We start from the raw sequence: 21,985 nt of genomic DNA on the forward strand, positions 1-21,985 counted from the left end.
AGTGCAGGGGACACAGGTTCGAGCTTTGGTCCAAGAAGGTCCCACATGCCGTGGAGCAGCTAAGCCCGTGCACCACAACCACTGAGCCTGTGCTCTAGAGTCCACAAGCCACAACTACCGAGCCTGCGTGCCACAACTACTGAAGCCTGTGCACTTAGAGCCCAAGCTCCACAACAAGAAAAGCTACTGCAATTAGAAGTCTGCACACCACAACAAAGAGTAGCCCCTGCTCACCACAACTAGAGAAAGCTCGTGTGCAGCCAAAATTAAATAAATAAATAAATAAATTTATTAAGAAAAGAAAAGAAACTATGCCTGCTCTGGAAAAATCAGCATAAAGCCAAAAGACAATGACAACCTGATTGTCAGAATAAACTTCCTGGAACACCTTGTTTTAAGATGAATCAACTAGTCATCTTACTTTGTACATACCTTTATGTACAAAAGGAGAGGAGAGAAAGGAAAAGTTCTGAGACTATTTGTTTTTAACATAGAAGAATGGTAGTTGATACCTTCTAGAGTTACAAATCTCAGTGTGAATCCAGTTATCCATGACTTCCAGTCAGCATACAAGATTTTTAGAGATTAAAAGCTGCATTTTTAAGGAACAGCATCAAACTTTGAAAGCCAGATATCTCAGAAAAGAACTTTTTACAGACCACCTCATGAGGAAAATTTTATTGATTACTAAATATAAGACAGGGTTTCATTCTAAAAATTTCAGCCTCCAAATGCATCTAAAATTATTTTTTAGGAAATTCCCCGGCAGTCCAGTGGTTAGGACTTGGCACTTTCACTGCTGGGGTGCAGGTTCGATCCCTGGTAGGAGAATTAAGATCCTGCAAGCTGTGCATCTGTGTCCCCAGATAAATAAACAAACAAACAAATATTTTAAAAATAAAAATTTTTAAATTGTTGCTTAGTATTTCATCTTTTCTTCTGGTATCAGTTGCTCTTTTCTTTATTATTTGCAAGTAGTAGAGCTTCATTTTTCAAGGAATAGAATTCCATTTGCTAGGTTACCAGGGGTTAGGGGAGATGAAGGGATGAATAGGCGGAACATAGAAGATTTTTAGGGCAGTGAAAATACTGTGTATGATAGCATAATGATGGACATATGTCATTACACACTTGTCCAAACCCATAGAATGTACAACACCAAGAGTGTACCCTAGTGTAAACTATGGACTTTGAGTGATTATAATGGGTCCATGTAAGTTCATCAAGTGTAACAAACGTTCCACTCCAGTGGGGATGTTGACAAGGGGAGGGGCTGTGCATGTGTGGGGACAATGGTATATGGGAAATCTCTGTAGTTTTGCTCAATTTTGCTGTCAGCCTAAAACTGCTCTAAAAATAAAGTCTTTAAAAATTAAGAAGTATTCCTTAGTATATACAGAACTTTAAAAATTAATAGGAAAAAAACAAAACCTAACAGAAAAGTGGAACAAGTGAACACTTAAAAGAAAAACCAGTGGCTTAGCTTGTGAAAAGGTATCCAACCTTGCTTGTGATTAAAAAATTGTAAATTAAAATGGAAACAAGCTACTATTTTAAATCATTAGAATGAAGAAGATTAAAAAGTTAGAAACCATGGAGGGCTGATGAACAGTCTTCCCCTACTCAAAGATCATGAAGGTATTCTACGTTTTCCTCCAAAATTAACTAGATCTATAATCCATCTCTAGTTAATTTTGTAGTAAGATGTGAAAGCTGAAACTTAATTTTTTCTCACAATGATATATAATGACCCAGCACTGTTGGTTGAAAAAAAAAATACTATTTTCTCCACTGAGTTGCAGTGGTGGCTTTGTGTAAATCAGTGATATATATGTACACATCTGTTTCTAGATTCTCTCTTCTGTTCCATGGGTTTATTTGTTTTGTCAACACCTGGCTCAATCGTTATAGTTTTACAGTGAGTCTTGATATCTGGTAATTTAATTTTTCTACACTGTTCTTTAAGTTTTGGCCAGCCTAGGTCCCTGAAGTTCCTTGTGCCGACATTAATGTGGCCACACCAACATTCTTTTGGTTGATGTTTGATGGTGTCTTTTCCTATCTTTTTACTTTCAATCTATCTGCATCTTTATACTTAAAGTATGTTTCTTTCAAATAGTAATAGGTGATTCTTGCTTGGTTTCCTTAGTCCAGTCTCTCGGAATGTTTAGTCCTCGTACATTTAATGTTGAATTTAAGTCTACCATCTATTCTTTGTTCCCCATTTGTTCCCATATTTCTTATTTCCTGCCCTCTTTTGAATCAATCAAGTATTTTTTTTTATCATTCCATTTAATCTTCTCTGTTAGCTTTCTAGTTCTCTATTATTCTTTTGCTTATCTACTTAAGGTGACTGGTCAGGGCTCTCCAAAGTGAATTTCATGTGTATTGTATTTGTTCCTCTTTCTCCTTCTTAATGGAAGGCCAATGCTTCTCCCCACTCAGCCCAGGTGCTACACAAGATGCTGACTCTCAGTTGAATGGGCATGACTGGTGGGTACTAGGGTAATCTCAATCTCCATGACTGGTTCAGAAATGAGCATGTGACCCAATTGCAGGAAATAAAACTAGGAGAGAGATTTTCTGGAAGCTTCTGGGGAAGTTCTTCCTCACTATTGGAAGGGGGTATGGGACACCTTTTTCTCTCAGTGGACTGGACAGAAACGAGGAAGCATATGGCCCCTGCTATTGGAAGTCACACTATGACCCGCAGGGCAACCAGATTTAGGATGAAGCTGAATTGTGGCCAGCAGAGTGCAGAGCCTGAAGGAATCCAGGTCTTACTTGGCATTGTTAAGCTGCTATCTATGAACCAACCTTGAAATGTACCTACCTCTTCATGTGAACAAATACATGCACTTATTTATTTAACCCATCTTAGGTGGGTTTTATTTGATAGCTAAAAGCATCCTAACAACAGATACAAGAAGTACACTTTTATATTCAGAAAAGTAATAAAGATCAATGTTTTAAAATGCCTAAGTACTAGTGATTTGACATTTGCTTCCTAAAGCCACAGAAATAATTTTCTTCCTCCGGTCTATTCCTGCTTGACATGGCTTTTGTTATCTATTATCTCATAGTGCCTTATTGTTAGTTAATCTGTATCGCATTGAGGCACAGTGACCGTGACCCCAGCAGCCAGCACAAAGCTTGACATTTGTGCTAGGCTCTTTCTCGCAGACAATAGTGGTTGATATATTTGATTTCTCCCCAAGTAGGAGGCTACGTGAAAGCTGACCGAGTACACAATGCTCTCTCGGGAAGGGCCCTATAACATCTCATCAACATAGGCAAGGCAACATTATCTTTAAAAGAAGGATCTGGAATGGCGCAGAGAGAGTGGTTTATCTTCTGAACAGGCCAAACTCTGGCTTGGTTAGGTGGATGGGCTCTTCCTTAAATACTGACATGCTGTTCCTGACTCAGCTGAGGGGGCCTCTGAGGAAGGGGCTCACTGAGACAGGGGTACATGCAATTGACTTAATTCTTGTTGACAGTCTCCTTGGAAGAGGGGCAAACACCAGGACAGCCAACTAAGAGGAAAAGGTTTTCATAACAGGCATGCATGATGGAGGAGGTGTTACCTGGCCTTGTGACCCCTGTGAGCTGGCATGGGTTCTGGAGGCCAGTGCTTCAGTCAACGCCCATGTCTCCAAGGAAATCCTAGAACAAAGGAATAACAAGATAAGCTCTTTGGTATTTGTGCAAATTGCTGTCCTGGACGTTCAGGGCTCCTTTTTATCCAAAAGGTAAGCAAGATAAACAGTCACACGGCATCACATGTGGGCTCTGTCTTTAAGAAATGCAGGTTAATAAAGGATGTTGAGTCACAGCTAACAACTTGCTGAACAACAAGGTGAATTACAAAAGGTAAGATTAGGGTTTCAAAATTCTTTATTTTGTCACATAGGCTTAAAAGGGTACATGTTTATCTTTACCAAAAAAATCAGAGCAGGTACCAACAGGCCAGAGAGAAAGGATAAACTAGGTTCTTTCATAAGGTTCTTTGTAGACAAGATGGCAATGTGAGAGGCAAATGTTAGGATGTGGTTTGGAATATGCTGGTTCCACCAGCCAGGAGCTAATCGCCCCTAGAGTAGGGGTTCTCAGCCTTGACTGTACATTAGAATCACGTGGAAATCTATTATATGTCCTCATACGGCATCCTAGATTGATAAATCAGACTCTCTGGGGTGGAGGGCAGAGGGCAGGCCTCAGTGTTTTCTTTTTTTGTTGTTGTTTAGTTAGTTAATTAATTTTATTTTTGGCTGCGTTGGGTCTTCGTTGCTGCAGCTAGGCTTTTCTCTAGCTGCGGCGAGCGGGAGCTACTCTTCGTTGCAGTTCATGAGCTTCTCATTGCGGTGGCTTCTCTTGCTGAGGAGCACGGGCTCAAGGCATGCGGGCTTCAGTAGCTGTGGCTCGCAGGCTCTAGAGCACAGGCTCAGTAGCTGTGGCGCACCGGCTTAGTTGCTCTGAGGCATGTCGGATCTCCCGAACCAGGGATCAAACTTGTGTCCCCTGCATTGGCAGGCGGATTCTTAACCACTGCGCCACCAGGGAAGCCCAAGCCTCAGTGTTTTCTAAACCTCTCCAGATAATTCCACCGTGGCAATTGAGAACCAGCTACCCTTGGAATGGACCTTTCTTCCATCACTCTAAATTTCTGGGCCCTCTGGTTCCCCTCAGGACATAGGAGTTTCTGTTGTGTCAATAAGAGCACTGATGTTTTGACACAGCAGAACAAGTGGTATATGGGAAACCCAGTAATAGACATATTTGAGCCTTGAACATACTTCAGTTAGTACATGACATTTTTTTAAATTGAAGCATAGTTGATTCAGAATGTTGTGTTAATTTCTGCTATACAGCAAAGTGATTCAGTTATACATATGTATACATTCTTTATATTCTTTTCCATTATGGTTTATCATACGATATTGAATATAGTTCCCTGTGCTGTATAGTAGGACCTTGTTGTTTATCCATCCTATATATAATACTTTGCATCTGCTAATCCCAAACTCCCACTCCACCCCTCCCCCAACCCTCTCCCCCTTGGCAAACACAAGTCTGTTCTCTATGGCCATGATTCTGTTTCTGTTTTATAGATAGGTTCATTTGTGTCATATTTTAAATTCCACATATAAGTGATATCATATGGTGTTTGTCTTTCTCTTTTTGACTTCACTAAGTATGATCATCTCTAGTTGCATCCATTGTCTCTATGTACCACATCTTCTTTATCCATTTATCTGAGTACATGACATTTTTAACTTGTCCTCAGGATGTATGGGATGAGGGGAGATGATTTTTAGCAGAGCCACACTCGCTCGGTATGCAGATCACTATGTAAGATCTGCAGGGCAGGGCAGGGCACTGGGTCTGTGTGGGTCTCCACTGCATCCCTGGGACCCAGTCCAAATCAGCACAGAGTATGGGCTCAATAAATGTGTGTCGAAGGACTGAATAACTGTTAGAGGAAATTTCTTGTTTCAAACATTTAACCTTTTGGAGGAGAGATGGTGAACATAAAATCAATTAAGCACCAAGAAGGTATTCAAGATACTTTCCACAAATTGATTCTGGGATATGTAATATATCCAACTATTCTCAGGGAATGTGAAGAAGGAAAAGAACAGAAACATCTACAAGTTTAAGATACTTCCCAGGTTCATAAGCTAACATGAGTGAATCTGAATGAACAATTTCACTGAATTTATGAATAAAAAATAAAACGTGGGGCAAATGTATCATAGTGGTCTGTACTCCATTTCACAGAGAGGAAAATTCAGCAGGCAGTGAGTTTGGGAGGGTCTGTTCTCAGTGTAATAATTACGTATCCAATCGTAGTTTCAGTCCCACAGAGCATAAAATCACCAATAATAATTTCATGCTTCCCATCACTGACATGATAATAATGCAGGTGGATTGTGTTTTTGTGCACCAGCTCCAATTACACAGCTCAGAAAAGGCTTTACTGTCTGAAGAGGAAAATCTACACAGCAGACCATAAACCTTTCAAGTTTACTTTAATCAAAAAACAGTTACACAAATATCTGTGGGCTGTACCCCTTTTCTTAAATGGTTGCATCTCCTGTCTAAACACACACCTAAAAAAGTTCCAATCATGTTACGGTCCTTTTTCATATCTTTATTGTTATTTAAAAACCAATCTATACATATTGTAAACATTTCTAAGCAACAAAAAAATGTGAAAACTTACTCTTGCCATCCCAAGTTTTATCAAGAGTATCCACTACAAAGGAGTAAGGTGGTGAACTTTTGAAGCTCTTATTAGGTATGTAAATCTGAGAAGGACTGTCACAGAAAAATATCTGAATATTAAAGAGAAAGGACACTTACTTTAAGGATTTTATAATAGCCAGAGTTTGTCCTGCCTTTCATTCTATTTTTTTTCTCTTTACAACTATCAGATTTGTAAACATTTTATCTATCACACAGGAAACCACCTAACAGATAGAAGTGCATTCAATGCCACCTACTGGAAATATATTCAATGATATAACTTGCATGAAACGTAAATATATAGTGTATTAATATACAACCAGTTTGTTCTAACAAAAGAATTTAAAGTTTTAACTTTAGGTATGGATAAAGAGACAGGAAATGGTAATGAAATCATAGTGTTTTCTAAAATCAGTAGGCTAACTGGATTTTAGAGAAAATTCAAAGCTATAAACCTTAAAAATCTTTATAGTTTAGTGATTAACATCCTCCATTACATCCTCCATAAAAACAAACATTTTTTTCAAGCTATTGGCAATATTTTTTGAAAGTTCAAGAATATTAAAATGATTAACCTTTTTCATTGAGCTCTCTGGTTCACAGCTTCTTTCACCATGGAAAAAGTGAAAGTGAAAATGAATTATATGGTCTAGTCGGGAGGAGAATGTGAGAGAGGCGTTGTCAGCAACACTAGGAGGCTTATATTAGTTTACCTGTCAGCTGATGACAGAAGAGCCGTTACAAAGGTGATTACCTTACTCCCAGGCTGGCTTTCACTGAAGTACTGAAAAGGGTCATGGCCACACATCCTTTTTCAATGTCATATGAGGTGAAGGCCACCCAAGGATTACCTAGAGAAATGTAATTTGATTCACCATTTACTATTTATTCAAGGTCCCAGACTTAGTGAAGTTACATGTTAATTTGGATATTTCTGTCTGGTAGAGAAGCAAATAATTTCTGTCTTGTGGAAAAAATCGCCCAAATGATAATTTCTGTCCCTGTTGGACAACAGTCAGATTTGTCTATAACCCAGCACTCTTATCTTAACATTGCTAAAAATGCTCAGCTTCTCAAATGCTCTTAGAGCCAGTTTTCATATCTTACTGGTTTCCTCATTGAAACGAAGCAGGACACTGTGGTCCTTCCCCCCGCCCCCGCCCCCGCCACCCCGTGTCCACAGCCTGCCTTTTGTCTGTGAAAAAACTTTAGCCAAAGAATAAGTTTAATCAGAGAAGTGAGAAAATGCAGAAACAAAGGAAAACAGTCAAAGGAGACCAATAATATGTATAGCTGATTCACTTTGTTATAAAGCAGAAACTAACACACCATTGTAAAGCAATTATACTCCAAAAAAGATGTTAAAAAAAAAGGAGACCAATAATAATAGTTTAGTCATTAAGCATAGTCAAGGACTTTAGTTCCTCCTCAAGGGCAATATAGATAATATTCTGAGCCATATCCTGTGAGCTGTCTTATAGAGACTGAAACCCCCATCAGCTGGAAGAAGTTAACTACATGATGACCAGACTGTAGCCATGACATAAGCTGCCACAATTCCAAGAATTGGCCTCAAGAAAATGGGAACAAACCGACCCTGGAACTGAAGATTAATTGTACTTAAGATGACACTGGTCAGACCACCGATGACCAATTTCAAGATGCCTGTCAGACTGTTGGTGCTGTTTCTGCATGTAGCCCCCTCCCTCCCTCCGTCTATAAAAGCTCTTGCTCCCTGGTTGTAGGTGGTGGGATTCGGCCTTTGGACAGGAGTCTGCACCCCCCACCCCCCACCCTGGATGCTGACATCCAAAATAAAGCACACTTTCCTTTCCACCAACCTTGCCTCTTTATTGAGCGGTGAGCAGTTGGACCCCACTTTCGGTTACATCATCAGTTAATAAATTGAATTAAATCTTTGTCATGTGTTCATTTTATTCGCATGAGTCATGTAACCTTTAGAAAATTATATTTGATCAGTTTTGAAGGTCATCCACTGAGATGTTTGAGGGGATTAACCCAACGGAGACAAATTAAATCTATTTGCTTGCACATCTTTTCTTGGCTTCTGAAGTGAATCCTGGGTGGCAACAGAACTTTAAATTTTCTGACTCTCTAGTTCTTTTTTTCTTTTTCTACTGATATTATGTATTTGTTTTTATGTCTGGCTTGTACACCTTCAGTAAGTTAGTCTGAATTGGTGTCAGCAATGATTGGGGATTTGCTCTTATGGTCTGACTATTTGGTGATCTCTGATGGGTGTATAATGAAGACCTGTTCTCTGTTTGCTCTTTTTTAAAAAATCTATTTTTCTATTTGCAACCTTAAATCAATTAAGAACTATGTGCTCACTGGAAGAAAAATAACTCTAAGCTTTTGTTTCTGGTTCACTTCTGATTTGTAGCTAATAGACAAAGCTAGACGCTCTCCCTCTGTTTGTGTGTCTGCATGTTTATAATTAAGAAAGACCTTTACCTCTCGTTGTATAAGAGAAATATCTTCCTAACACTGGAGGGTATTAAAAGACTAGATTGGTTTATAAAGATAGTCACTTACATGAATCAAATATTCCCTCAAATCCAAGAAGATAAAGAAACTGAACCTCCTCTGGTATTTTGTGTGCTAGAGTATTAAGAAAAATATTTTTCTTACAGAAATCATTAGCTAGGAAACATTTTAAGAATTCAAGTTCACATAAGGATAGTCCATTTCCAGCATCACCTGGAAACTTGTTAGAAATTAAAATTCTTGAGTCCCAATCCAGACTGACTGAATCAGAAACTCTGTGGGTGGGACTCAGCAATCTATATTTTCAACAAGCCCTCAGATCGTTCTGATATACACTAAAATTTGAGAACCACTAATCTGGGGAAAACTACTTAGTTCAACTCTCTGCTTACTATTGACTAAAAGTACCGGATTTAGTGAAGTCACATGTTAGTTTGTAGATTTCTATACTACAGAGATGCCAGTAATTTCTGTCCAGTGGAAAAGATAGCCTCAAAGGTTACGGTTTATGGCCTTGTTGGATGTTCATCAGATTTGTGTCTAACTCAGCAAGCTTATACTAACATTGCCTAAAATATCTAGCTCTTGGAATTAGTTTTAACATCTAACTGGTTTCCTTACCAGTTAATTAGTTGAATAAAATCTTTGACAGGTGTTTAATTTATATTTACATAGAATAATGTTTTTAAACTTTTTGAAAATTATTGTTAGTGTATTTCACTCTGTGGCAGTAATGGGCCCTAGTACTGTACTAGGCAGTGAGCGCCTTGACAGCACGACTGTGTCTATTTTTGCTCAGTATTTTATCCTCACATGAAGTACAGTGTCTGGTACATAAGCTCTAAATAAGTTTTTGTGCAATCAATAAACACTACCTAAAAGGTATTTGATTTTTTAAAAAATAAATTTATTTATTTTTGGCTGCATTGGGTCTTCGCTGCCGTGCATGGGCTTTCTCTAGTTGTGGCGAGCAGGGGCTACTCTTCTGTTGTGGTGCGAGGGCTTCTCATTGCGGTGGCTTCTCTTGTTGCGGAGCACGGGCTCTAGGTGCGCGGGCTTCAGTAGTCGTGGCGCATGGGCTTAGCTGCTCCGCGGCATGTGGGATCTTCCCAGACCAGGGCTCAAACCCGTGTCCCCTGCATTGGCAGGTGGATTCTTTAACTACTGCACCACTAGGGAAGTCCAAGGTACTTGATTTTTAAAAGAGGAATTTCAGAACTGGCCCATAAGTATCATTCCTGTTGTTTTAATTAACTGTGTCTATTTCTTAAGGGATTTTTCTGGGGTTTGTTATCAGGGACCCCGAGGCTAAAAGGTGATAGAATAGGAAAGGGGAATTTTGTTCAAGATATTCTCTGAGATCTGTTGGCTGTCGACCTGAGTCCAATTAGGAGTGGTTATTTTAGAGTCAATCCCAGCATAGGTTGTTTGCTTGCTGTTCAGTTGCGGAGAGCACTTGCAAACAATACTGAGTGATGTGCCCAAAGGGATCATTGGATTTTGTTACTTTATAATATGAACAGGAAGTAACAAACACTTCATGGATAATGTGCAATCAATAAGAAAAGGAACCAAATGGAAGGGTGAATGGTTTTAGGAAAAATCGATTTAAAGCATATGCCTGACAAGGGGGGAAGCATTAGTACTATTTTCACGTATGATTTAGCTTGCCTTTGGAGTGAACATCTATCATTTTTTTTTTCCTGTCGTTTTCCTTTAGGCCTCCTGCTTTCTAGGTGGTCTGGGGGCAATGGTGGGTTGTTAACCAGTCATCCCCTTCTCCCCTCAACTCCATACAGTGGTGCATTTATATCCCATGCTAAATAGATTTCTGCCTCCTGGAAAATTTAATCCCGAGCAGAATGATAAACGAGGGGATTTAAGCATTACCAAAGCGGCATCCAAAATGACTGGCCATGACTTCCTGATTGAGATCCCTGGCCTAGTTTCATCCCTTTGGTATTGCCTGCTTCTTCAGCTTTTCCTTCCATTCTGTGTCTTTCCATTAATTCCTTTTTGCTTAAATTAGCTAGATCAAGTTTATGTGGCTTACAACCCAACTGTCATAACTGACATCACACCTATTTTCCAGATGAAGTGATTTAACCCAAGTCCCACGTTCAGTGGTCATATCAACTTCTAGCTCATGGCTCTCTTCCAGATGTTGGTGTAGCACGAGTTTATAATGCTCCTTTAGTGGAATTAAAGAGCATCTGACTTTTATTGAAGAAATGAGTTCTCTTTCACAGAGGGCTTTTCCTACTGAAAACTTATTCACAAGGTTAAAATATTCTCAATATACTTCTAGAAATGACAATCAATAAGTCTTTGTTGACTAACATTTGGTTTATTTTAATTATATTGTTTGATCTAATGGAGTATCCTGGCAGGACAGAAGGGTTAAACTAAAAATCCCAAAGAGATACCTTAATAATCTTATGCAATGGAAAAAGAACAACCTGCATGCAAACTAACAGAAGAAAAGTACTTTATTCATTTATAATATCATTTTGTAAACAACCACACTGTGCATTTTTAAATTCAATAATAACAAATTTTTTTCCTATGGATTTATAGCAAACTCTATATAAAGTCAATGAGTTAATACAAGAGTGAAGATGAATAGTGCAGAATAATTTCCAAAAATGTTAAATTACAGCACTTGATACAAACACAGATAACTATCTGTACCATAAAAATTTACATGCCACAAAACACTCATTTATAATTTTAAATATGTGGTAAAACACATTTATAAAAAAGCATCAACATTAATTTTATTATAAACCAGTGAATTACTCAGAGGAATATTTATTAAAACTTACTAAAAATCAGTCAATATTGCAACTGAGGTAAAAATTTATAAGTAAACAAAACTATCATTTATAAGGGCCAAAAGTAAACGGAAGGGCAGACAACACTTTCTGATGACTATGTCTACTCCTTGATGTTCTGAAGCAGTTTCAGTAAATGTGACTCAATAACCTGTTGAACTAGAACACACATGTGATCAAGACAACAGCATGTTGATTACAAAATTTTTAAAAATTATCAAATTCAACTTAACATCACCAACATTTTCCTAAAATAATTTCTAATTAGGATATAATCATAGTCTGAGGGCAATAAGATTACAATGCAATACTTCAAACTTAAGTCTGTCACTGACTTTAGTAATTGTCCAAGTTACTGGGTTTTCTGTTCTTGGTTTCTAAATTTTGAAACTGAAGGAGAGTCCAGAATACAAGGTTGTTCTAAGGAACAGAGAAAGGGCAACTATAAAGCATTTTATAAATAGTTTGCTATGAAATGTTAAACACATCTTGTAAATAGGTGTACACGTATCCTCCAGCAACTAATTATTTGGGATGGTGAAAAGTAATAGTAACAAACTCATTTCTAGACTTTGTAGGAATCTATTGATTTTGCCCACAGTTGAAAGTATGTCAGGAGTTAGGATAACATGCATGTTCTATAACTGCAAGTGATGAGAATAGTTTGGACCACTGGTTTGTATTATTATATAACTTTACTAAAATGAAACCTGAGAGTTCTAAACCACTTACCACTTCTATAGCCCAAGGCTACAGCTAGATCCATAGAATTGTATCCAGAGTCGGTTTCAATTGTTGGGTCAGCTCCATTTTCTATACCAAAACAGAAAAATCTAAATAAATAAAATGAAAATATGGATATGTTTGTCTATCACTGGCTCATGCGCAATTAGCGGGACAGATTTTCTGCAAATTTGGAAGGTATTTTCAGGATGGTCTGACAAAGTACAGAGTACACAGAGGGCATAGAATTCACTCTGGTGGGTCGGAGGGAAGACACTTCAAACATACAGGCATCCTCTAGAGCAACTGAAACTAATACACCACTACAGACAGCACTCAGGCTTAAAGACACTGTGGACAGAGAAAAGAGCCGAGGATTCACATGTGATCCCTAAAAGGAAAGCAATAAGGACAGATACTGCGATTGCAGGCGTGCTGTGTGATGCAGCTACGGCTTACATGGGAACCTTAGGGCAGCAGGTGCGCCAGGGGTGAATAACGTATTTAATGATAGTTCAGGATTCTCTTGAGGCTAGCTTGTAAAAAATAATGTCTTCATGTGGCGTTTTCTAAATATTTCCACTTTTATCTGCTTACCTAAGAGCATTTTTACACATTTCACATGATTTCCATGTACAGCGTAAAGCAAAGGCGTCCCTCCATTCTGCAAAAGGAAAGGTGATTTAGTTTTTCAAGGTGAGCAAGTTTCAAATAATTTAATGCTCCTGTGAATTGGGCATGTAAAAGTACTTTAAGGTAATTTTAATATTTTGTGAAGAATACTTAATCAGAACTAATAATTGAGTTTAGGACATTGACTTTTTCTCCCAGCTGTTTAATTAACTAAGGTAATTAATTATTCTTCCAAGGGTTTAATAAAGCTTATCATGTCTCCCCAAACCAAATAAATCCTAGAGTTTGTTCCAGTAATTTAAAAATCAGTATTACAGACTCACCCAGTCATATTCATTTACATCAACTCCACAATCCAGCAGCATTTTGACAATATCTGTGTAGCCCTTACTACAGGCTAATGACAGTGCACTTTCTCGACCTTTTCCTAAAAGCTGGGGATCAGCACCCTGCAGTGGGAAATAGAGATAAAAGACTTTTCAGTTTATGAAAACAAGAATATTGTTATTTCTGTCAATAATAATTACAGTTCAACACTTAGGTCAGGTAATGTTCTGGGGTTAATAAAGAAAGAAAACAAACTTCTACTCCTGGACGTTCTGTTATCAAGGTTGTCTGAAGGCCTGCTTTCCTCCCTCTACCTCAATCCTAACTATCTTGTCACTTTGGAGTCAAATTGCATCTTCTCCAAGAAGCTTCTCCTACAGGGCTGACAGGACTTTTGTTCCCATCGTGCTTAGCGGGGCTGGGCACTCACTTCTCTCTCCAGCTTCATGGACGACTAACACTTGCCTGCTCAACCAGATGTAAGCTCCACAAGAATATGAAGAGCATGTAAACATTTTTTGTATCCTCTACCATTACGTCTAGCTGGTTGGAGATGTAAAAACTTTACTCAGTACTTAACTGAACTTAAGTAACTGTACATATACATTTTCTGAGGCATTTTCCTTACATTCTGAAGTAGAAACTCTACCACAGCTATTTGCCCGTGTGCTGCAGCCCACATCAGAGGAGTAAATCCTTCGTCGTCCGTGTGATTGATAACATTTTCTATTTAAAAGAAAAGCAATTTTTGTGATCTAATTTAACAACCACATATTAATATCTCTATGAAAATACTGGCATTCTAAAAAGGTGACTATATTACCCAATGAGGTTCACGTTTGTGCTGACTTGTGTTCACTGAAGTGCTGTGTGTGTTTGCAATTTGCAGTCTCAATGCATTAAACTGTGCCTCAAGGTACGTAGCTGAGTTCAAATAGCATATTATTTAAAGTATAAACTACCAGACACAACATAATGCTAGGTACAGGGCAGTCCACAGAACACTGGACTCAGAATCAGGAGACCAGAGTTTGAATCCTGACTGTCACTTTCTAGCAGTGTGATTCTGGGCATGTTATTTAATTCCTCTAATATCCAGAATAATACCTTGCTTATCTCAGTAGTTAGCTGGGAGGATCACAATAAAAATGAGGTTATACGACAGCCCTTAGCATTACATAAATACATATTATAAAAAGCCCCAAATTAGTAAAGCTATTTTTACTCTCTAGCCAATACTGCTGCCTTTGAGTCTCTTAAAATTTTTGGTGGTTTGCTAACATAATATGAATGAAGACTGAATAATCTGAAACACATTTCTATGCAATTCTACCTCAAAACCCATTTTGTTCCCTAGATTCAGTCTACCAGGTATAAAGTCCACAGTTTTTTCCCTAAATTTATTTAGTAGATTGAGAATAAAACCTTCAAATGTTTATAAACAAATAGGAATATAATGATGAAGTCTTTCTTATAAAAGAATGACATGATTAAAAAAAGCCACTCTTTAATCATATGCCCTGCATTCAACTGATAATGTTGGGACAATTGGCTAACTTTTTGAAAAATGAAAATAAAAGTTAAGCTCCACCTTTACCTCATTACACCAAAACATATTCCACATGGGTCAAAGATTGAAATGTAAACAAGAAACCACAGAAGTTCTAGAATAAGGTATGAGTGAATTTATTTATAATCTTGGAATAGGAAATCTTTTCTAAGCAAGATATAAAACTCAGAAGTCACAAAGAAAAAAATAAATTTACCACTTAAAAATGTTAAGCCTGTGTTTGAAAACATCATAAAGTCAAAGGAAAAATGGCAAACTGGGAAAAAACTAGATTCAACATAAACAAAAAGTGAACTTCTTTAATTTAGGTAAGAGTTCATATAAATCAATATAAAACAGGCAGTTCACACAAAAAGAAGTTCAAATAGATCATAATTTTAAAAAGGCAAACAAAACCAGTATGAAATACCATTTTTCACCCATAAGATTAGCAAAGATTAAAGTCTGATAATATTCTATGTCAGTGAGGGTATGGGGAAGTAGAAACACTAACTCTGGTGTGATGACAGGGCAAACATCTGGCAATGTATATAAAAATAAAAATTCATATACCTTTTGACCCAGCAAATATACTTGTAGGAATTTACCCTATGGATATACTTTAAAAGAATGCCAACAATATTGTTATTTAATAGAAACAAACTGGAATCAACTACCACCAGGGGAACTAGTTAAAAATAAAAAACATAGTATACGCATATGCAATACAATGCAAAATCACAGACCTATTAAAAAGAATGAAATAGATCTTTATGTGCTTATATGGAAAGATCTCAAAATTTAAGTGAAAAAAGTAAAGCGCAATGCAGTGTGTATATTTTCCCTCTTGTGTAAATAAAAAAAAGCACATATATACTATACTCTCACATATAGCCCCAAGTATAAATATTTTCCAGAAAAGTCTTCTGAAAATATAAGAAACTTATAATGTTTGCTTCTGCAGAAAAGGCGAGGGTGGTAAGGGAAGCTTTAACTTCTATACCTTATATTACTATTTTTTTAAAAGTATCTATTGGGTTATCTGCCTGGTGAGGTTATGCAACTATTTTTTTTTGTCTTTATACTTTCTTGTATAAAAAGAAAACAATAACAAATCTGATAAATCCTGTTAAATTTGTTCTAAATACATCTAAAAAAATAGGCTAGTACCTTGTTCAATACGAGCAGCCAGGTAGAGCATCTCTCCCTGAGCAGCCAACTGGTGAACAGACAAAGCTGAAACAATACCATAAAAAGTTTCATGTATATCTGTAGGTACACTTTCATCATCTCATTGTTCATGCCTGTGTAGCAATTTTCCTTTCCAAAACACGAACTATCATTTTATTGTTTAAAAAAATCTAACTTAAAATATAGCCTAACATTTGCAGATGTCAGAATTACCTTAAATATCTAAGAGTCTGAGAATTGACTCATATATGTTTAAGGTAATTCTGACATCTGCAAAGTGTTATTATCAGTGAATGTGCAAATTGTTTGATTATTAACAATGCAAATTGTTACTGATCTTATGAATTAAAGAAATGGTTTAGGTACTTAATTTTTAACATGGTATCTCTTTATCCAAACTTATAAGGAAGTATAAGGAAGTTGGGTCTAAAAGACTCTTGTTTTTTAATTGACTGTATTCATTTAAGTCCCAAATATCATTATTTCAAGAGGCCACGGGTATTTCTTAACTTTTGGAGGACTAAGATAGTAAATTAAAAACTAGCTGACAGGAAATTCTTGAGTACAGACCTATTTGTGGCTAATTAGCTGTGTGACCCTGGAGACCTGATTAAACATTTTTGTCTAACATGAAGTATGTGAACCACATGATCCCTAGTTTTATTTCCAAAAATTCTATGGTTGGGGAATTCCCTGGTGGTCCAGTGGTTAGGACTCGGCGCTTTCACTGTGGGGCCCCGGGGTTCAGTCCCTGGTCAGGGAACTAGGATCCCATTAAGACTCTTGGCGTGGCCAAAAAAAAAAAAAAATGCTATGGTTGGAATATTTTAAGACAATCTCTTTATTTTAAAACAAAGCCAAACAGGTACTGTTCTATGACAGTTCATCTTAAAAATCAGTATCACTTGATCCTTGATTTAGGATGATATGACTGGGTGGCCTTAATACAGAAAGGAAAGCAATTGGGAGGCATATGCAAATTTACATAAATAAAACAGAAATGGCTCTTAGGTAGAGTTAGAGTCATGAACTCGTTCTGGCTTACCTGCTACAGCATACAATTCAAAATCAGGAGGGACACAGTGTTTCCAAAGTAAAAACATATTTCACCATGCTTTAGAATACAGATGCATTTATGTTATATTTTCAAATATAATTCCTAACATCAAATTGCTAACTGGTTTCCTCTCATTAAGAAACCCGTACTATATAGAATATTTTCTAGTTTACAGAGAAAACCCTTCATTTTATTTCTTCTAGAATAATTCTACATTAAAAAATTGTAAATTCAAAGTTTTTAAAGAGGTGATTTCATATTCATATTATATTCAAATTCGAAATTATAGTAGACATCGCTCAGCTTTTACTACAAATCATTTGTTGATCAGTGATCTAGTTTATAAAATGCACTCCAAGAACACAAAAACACAATGTCTTGCTTTGCACAAAGTTCAGAATAACTCATTGTTTTTATAGTAAAATTATGAAGGTTTTAAGAATTAATATTTCAATCTGTATTTGTTCTCAACAGAGAAACATAAAACATGAAATATTTGAATATGCAATAATATGTGAAAGAGTTTTAAATTACTAAAAGTATCAGGACATCACTTAAGCTTTCCAAAACAGAATATGCATTTAATGAAAATAATGTTTCAAAGCCAAACTCTTGAAATCATTACATTAGTAATAACAATATTCTAATACATCAGTGGGAAATACTTACAATTTGCTAACAGAGGTGTGGTTGAGACCTCATTTCCTCTGTGTTTGTTGGTTAAAGTAGTTGACTGTTTTATGGGTGAGAAGTGCTTTGTTGTAGAGGGAGTGTAGACATGCCTTACTTGAATTCCCGGAGAAGGAGATGTATGGATACTGCATTCAGCTAAGTAAAATTAATTTAAACACATTAAAACAATATTTTAATAACAAAGCATTTCAAAGTTCTATGTCAATGTTTACATTAAAAAAGAAATACAAGATGTATAATATCTTTAACTGGTTCTCAAGTGATACTATTTTTTTGCCATAAAAAATCTGTACTAGTGGGCTTCCCTGGAGGCGCAGTGGTTGAGAGTCCGCCTGCCGATGCAGGGGACACGGGTTTGTGCCCCGGTCAGGGAAGATCCCACATGCCGCGGAGTGGCTAGGCCCGTGAGCCAGGGCTGCTGAGCCTGTGCGTCCGGAGCCTGTGCTCCGCAACGGGAGAGGCCACAACAGTGAGAGGCCCGCGTACCACAAAAAAAAAAAAAAAAAATCTGTACTAGTAAAAGTTCCAGAAAAAAAAATCAATATTAATCTTGAGCAATTTTATCCAGAGATTAGTTTTTTTTATTCGATAGATTGTTATAAAAGTAAATCTACAATATGATGACAGATTTCACTGTATTAAAGCATTGGAAGCTAATGCCAATCACATATTCATGGAGTTAATTCATTTACAAAAGGCACAAAATTTTTTTCTCCTATAATTTTAAAAGGTACAATAATAAACTTTATTAGAGAATTTGTAAATAAACAAAGGTCAAGGAAGAAGTAAAAATCAACATGTACTTATGGACATTATATAACATGAAATTATTTAATTTTGGTTTCTATGAGATTCTAGAAAATCATAAGTAAAGATGACTTCCAAACTTCGCAGACTCAAAATCTCATGATCAGAAAGGGAAAAAAATAAAAAATAAATAAACAAAAACAAAACAAATGCAGATATTTATACCATAACTTTCAACCTTTAAATAGGACAGATGCCACCTCCAGGTCAGAGTTAACTTGATCTTGAATATTTTTACTATCTTCTTCATTTAAGGACTTCACAAACCGAGAACAGACATTCATATCAAATCTGTTAGGCAGTATGAATTTCATCCCCATGGAAACACCCTGAGCTGATCCTTCTTCTGCATTTGAGTCCAGCTGATGTTCTATTTTAATGTCTGGCATGCCAGTTAGACTGTAACTGCTGGGGCACTCTTCTACTATCAGCTGGGCTCCAATATCCAAATTTGCTGATGTAGCCATGATTTCAACTGTAGTTTCAATAATTAAAACATTTCTTCATGATTTCCCCTTGGTTTTATAAGAATGGCATACAGTGTATTCTTCAAATTTGGGTATTAAAACATCTGAAAGAAAAAAATTAAAAGTATTATATCAACTTAATGTATACAAAATAATCATTTTCAATCACGTATGCAAACAGTGCTCTTATTAGCACCTATACATAATAGAAAGAATACAATCTCCAGAGGTAGAAAAACCTGGGTCTGAATCCAAGCTTCACCATTTATTAGCTGTGTGAATCTGTACAAGCTCCTCAACCTCTCTAAGCCTCAGTCTCACTTGTAAAATGGGTATACACCAGTAACCTCACAGGACCCTGGCAAAGACCAAATGAAATACAGTAACATTCTCACCGCCATCACTAGGTCCCAACAAATTTTACTTATCCTTTTCTCCCCTTTCCTATTCCTGAATATTGCCAAATGGATTTTTTAAAAATCAGGCTAACAACAAAAATAAACTTTCATGTAAAAACTTTAACCTCTAATCTGAGGTTTATTTTTTAACATGCTGTTAAAATTTGAATTTAAGAAAAGATAGAACTCATGTTGTACCCAAGTCTATCAGCATCTACAATATCCATGATTCCTGGATAGTGAAAGGCTTTACAAAGTTTTGGTTATGATGAACTGAAAACACATTAATCAGTTTTTGTTCAGATCAAGTGTTAGCAACTTAATACAGGTTTTTATGAAAAATAAAGTGTACAGATTATGGACTGGCTTCCTTTGCTTTAGCATCTCTAGGACATTATAATCTAAGTATAATTTTTGGTCCCAATCTTTGTAATAAGTATTAAGAAATTAGAATTATTCATTTTTTTCCAAATATAGATTGTCAATACATGAACTTAATAAACGCAAACTCTCAAAACAGAGGTTAGAAGCACACCTGTTACTGAATCATTTACTATTGTTTTAAAATGAGTTTTCAGTAAGGTAATCACTGGCACTTTCCTGTGGACCTTAATAAAATTTCAAGAGAAATTTCATTATTGTACCTAAAATTGCTTCTAAAAAAAGGAAGAACTCCAAGGCATATAATTGTCTTACATATAGTCACTGAGACAAGAGGAAAATTAATAGCATCCAGTTAATTTTTTCAAGTTAGGGCTTACTGCCTCAGAAATTTTGAGGGTGCAGGGTGTTTTAAAATTGTAATTAATTGGAACTAACAGAGAAAAGTGCATTAGGACCACAGTGGAGCAAAGGTTGGCAAATCATACATTTATAGATAATCACTTTTACAGTTTTAAAACATCTTCCAAGATTATCTTTATAACAATCCTTTGAGTAGTCAGGGCAGGTAATCATTATGTTCACTCCAGAGAAGAGAAAAGAGGAGCTCACGACTCCATCACCCACCCTGTTCGTTAAAAGAAAAAGCAGCACTAAACTAATCCAAAACTTCCAAGGGAGAAAGAGTTGAAGAAATAATAAACGCTAATAATAATGTTAACAAGTAACAAAGTCAACACACTTCAGCAAACGGTAAGAAGGAGACTAAAACAGAAAATGAGTTGTGATTCAAATGGAGGTGGAGGGGCAATGCAGAGGTCTTTAAAGTATATTACAAGATACGAACTGTGTTTCCTGAGGGAAGAGCCATCTCACACAGACTCCTACCCAGAGTTGGGCGAAGTGCAACTCCCCTGACCTCGCTCAGCACCCGCATATATCTTTATTTTAGCATTTATCACTCTCTTGAAAATTTCCATTTAATTTCTAATAAATTGAAAACTCCTCTAGGATGGGGGGGCACTCTTACTAATTTTCGCACACAAACAGTGCTTGGTTCTATCACGTACTCCATAAATATTTTCTGATCTGAACCTTAACAAAGGTTCGTATTCTTTTCTACCCTGAAATGAGCCTGCAAGATGCTCAACAAACATCTGCTGATTAGATCTGGCTTTCCGTTCCCAACATCACTACCAACTAGCTGTGCAACCCTGGACAGAGAAATCATACACGTTTCCTAAGACTCATTTTATTCAGATAAGATGAAGATGGTTGAAATAGGTATCTCTAATATTCTTTCCAATTCTAAACATCTTCCATGTTACAAATCAGGGTTTAGAAATGGAATTACCAGTCTCTGAGGGAAGAAGAGCAAATGTACTCGGGGGAGGAGGGAGTGGAAACAGAACGCTTATCTTGGCACCACTCCAGAGAGGAGAAGCAACACTGACTGGTTAAGCCATAATTTTGAAGTATAAGAGAGGAAGGGGGAAAAAAAAAGATGATCGAGAAGAGGAGGCGGTGAGAAAAAGAGGTAAGGCCAAGGAGAGCTAGGATCACCTCAATCTGTCAGAGCCCAGGGATAAGGGGCGAGAGACCCTAACGAAATAAAACGGGCAACTGGGTTAATCCACAGTGGGTGCTAGTAACAGGAGCCCCCCGGTTCTTCCTCATCCTGGAGTTGTTCTACAAGGACAGGAAGGTGCTATGAAAATGAATGATGCCTCACAGCCCACAGGTGTCCCGGCGTCCCAGGACAGGAACCCGCTGGAGGGGAGACTGTTGCAGGGAGGGAAGTCCGCTCTGTCGCCTCCCGCCAACTCTGCCCGAAAAATCCCAGCGCGGCTCGGGTAGGGAGCGCGGAAACTCTGGCTCAACCGCGGCGGGCTGGTCCCGGGGATAGGGGTCGGAGGCCGACCGTGTGGGAGCGAAAGGCCTGGCGACCGCCTTCGACAGCCCACAGCGACTCGGGACTTCCCATCTGCTGCCAGATTCACTGCAGGGCCCCACCCCCCGGCTTGTTTTGACCGCGACGTCACTTCCGATTTATTCTTTCGGTTTCCGGCCAAAAAACGTGCCGCACCGGTGAAGCTGTTGCAGGGAGGGACTTTCAGGTATTTTCCCGCCGCTGCTAGATCCTTACTGCTCCAGTACTACAGAGACAG

The 21,985-nt window shown here is 37.4% G+C and overlaps 2 protein-coding genes across 7 annotated transcripts in view; one reads left to right on the forward strand and one right to left on the reverse strand.

Annotated features, from left to right (window-relative positions):
- The window catches only part of BTF3 (basic transcription factor 3), a 41,293-nt gene extending 33,204 nt beyond the window's left edge, over positions 1 to 8,089 (forward strand). The window contains exon 7 of the mRNA XM_073802209.1: positions 7,731 to 8,089. Coding sequence (XP_073658310.1) covers positions 7,731 to 7,737 — 7 coding nt within the window. The 3' untranslated portion in view covers positions 7,738 to 8,089. The remainder of the gene's footprint in view (positions 1 to 7,730) is intronic.
- ANKRA2 (ankyrin repeat family A member 2) lies at positions 663 to 21,833 on the reverse strand. Of its 6 annotated transcripts, XM_019929852.3 has the most exons (11): positions 21,550 to 21,833; positions 18,750 to 19,142; positions 17,741 to 17,899; positions 15,994 to 16,059; positions 13,903 to 14,000; positions 13,271 to 13,396; positions 12,912 to 12,978; positions 12,324 to 12,404; positions 7,004 to 7,100; positions 3,588 to 3,666; positions 663 to 854 (listed from the first exon to the last, which is right to left on the reverse strand). In XM_019929852.3, the coding sequence occupies exons 2-11, from the start codon at positions 19,036 to 19,038 to the stop codon at positions 744 to 746; spliced, it is 1,173 nt and encodes a 390-aa protein (XP_019785411.1). In that variant the 5' UTR covers positions 19,039 to 19,142; positions 21,550 to 21,833; the 3' UTR covers positions 663 to 743. The 6 variants fall into 6 exon arrangements, 5 of the variants coding, with proteins under 5 accessions (XP_019785411.1, XP_019785412.1, XP_019785416.1 ...); XR_012330727.1 differs by lacking the exon at positions 7,004 to 7,100 and having other exon boundaries at positions 21,550 to 21,828; XM_019929853.3 differs by lacking the exon at positions 21,550 to 21,833 and having other exon boundaries at positions 18,737 to 18,957.
- Positions 21,834 to 21,985: the final 152 nt, after the last annotated feature.

Source organism: Tursiops truncatus, chromosome 3 (assembly GCF_011762595.2).
Source record: "Tursiops truncatus isolate mTurTru1 chromosome 3, mTurTru1.mat.Y, whole genome shotgun sequence".
NCBI lineage: Eukaryota > Metazoa > Chordata > Mammalia > Artiodactyla > Delphinidae > Tursiops > Tursiops truncatus.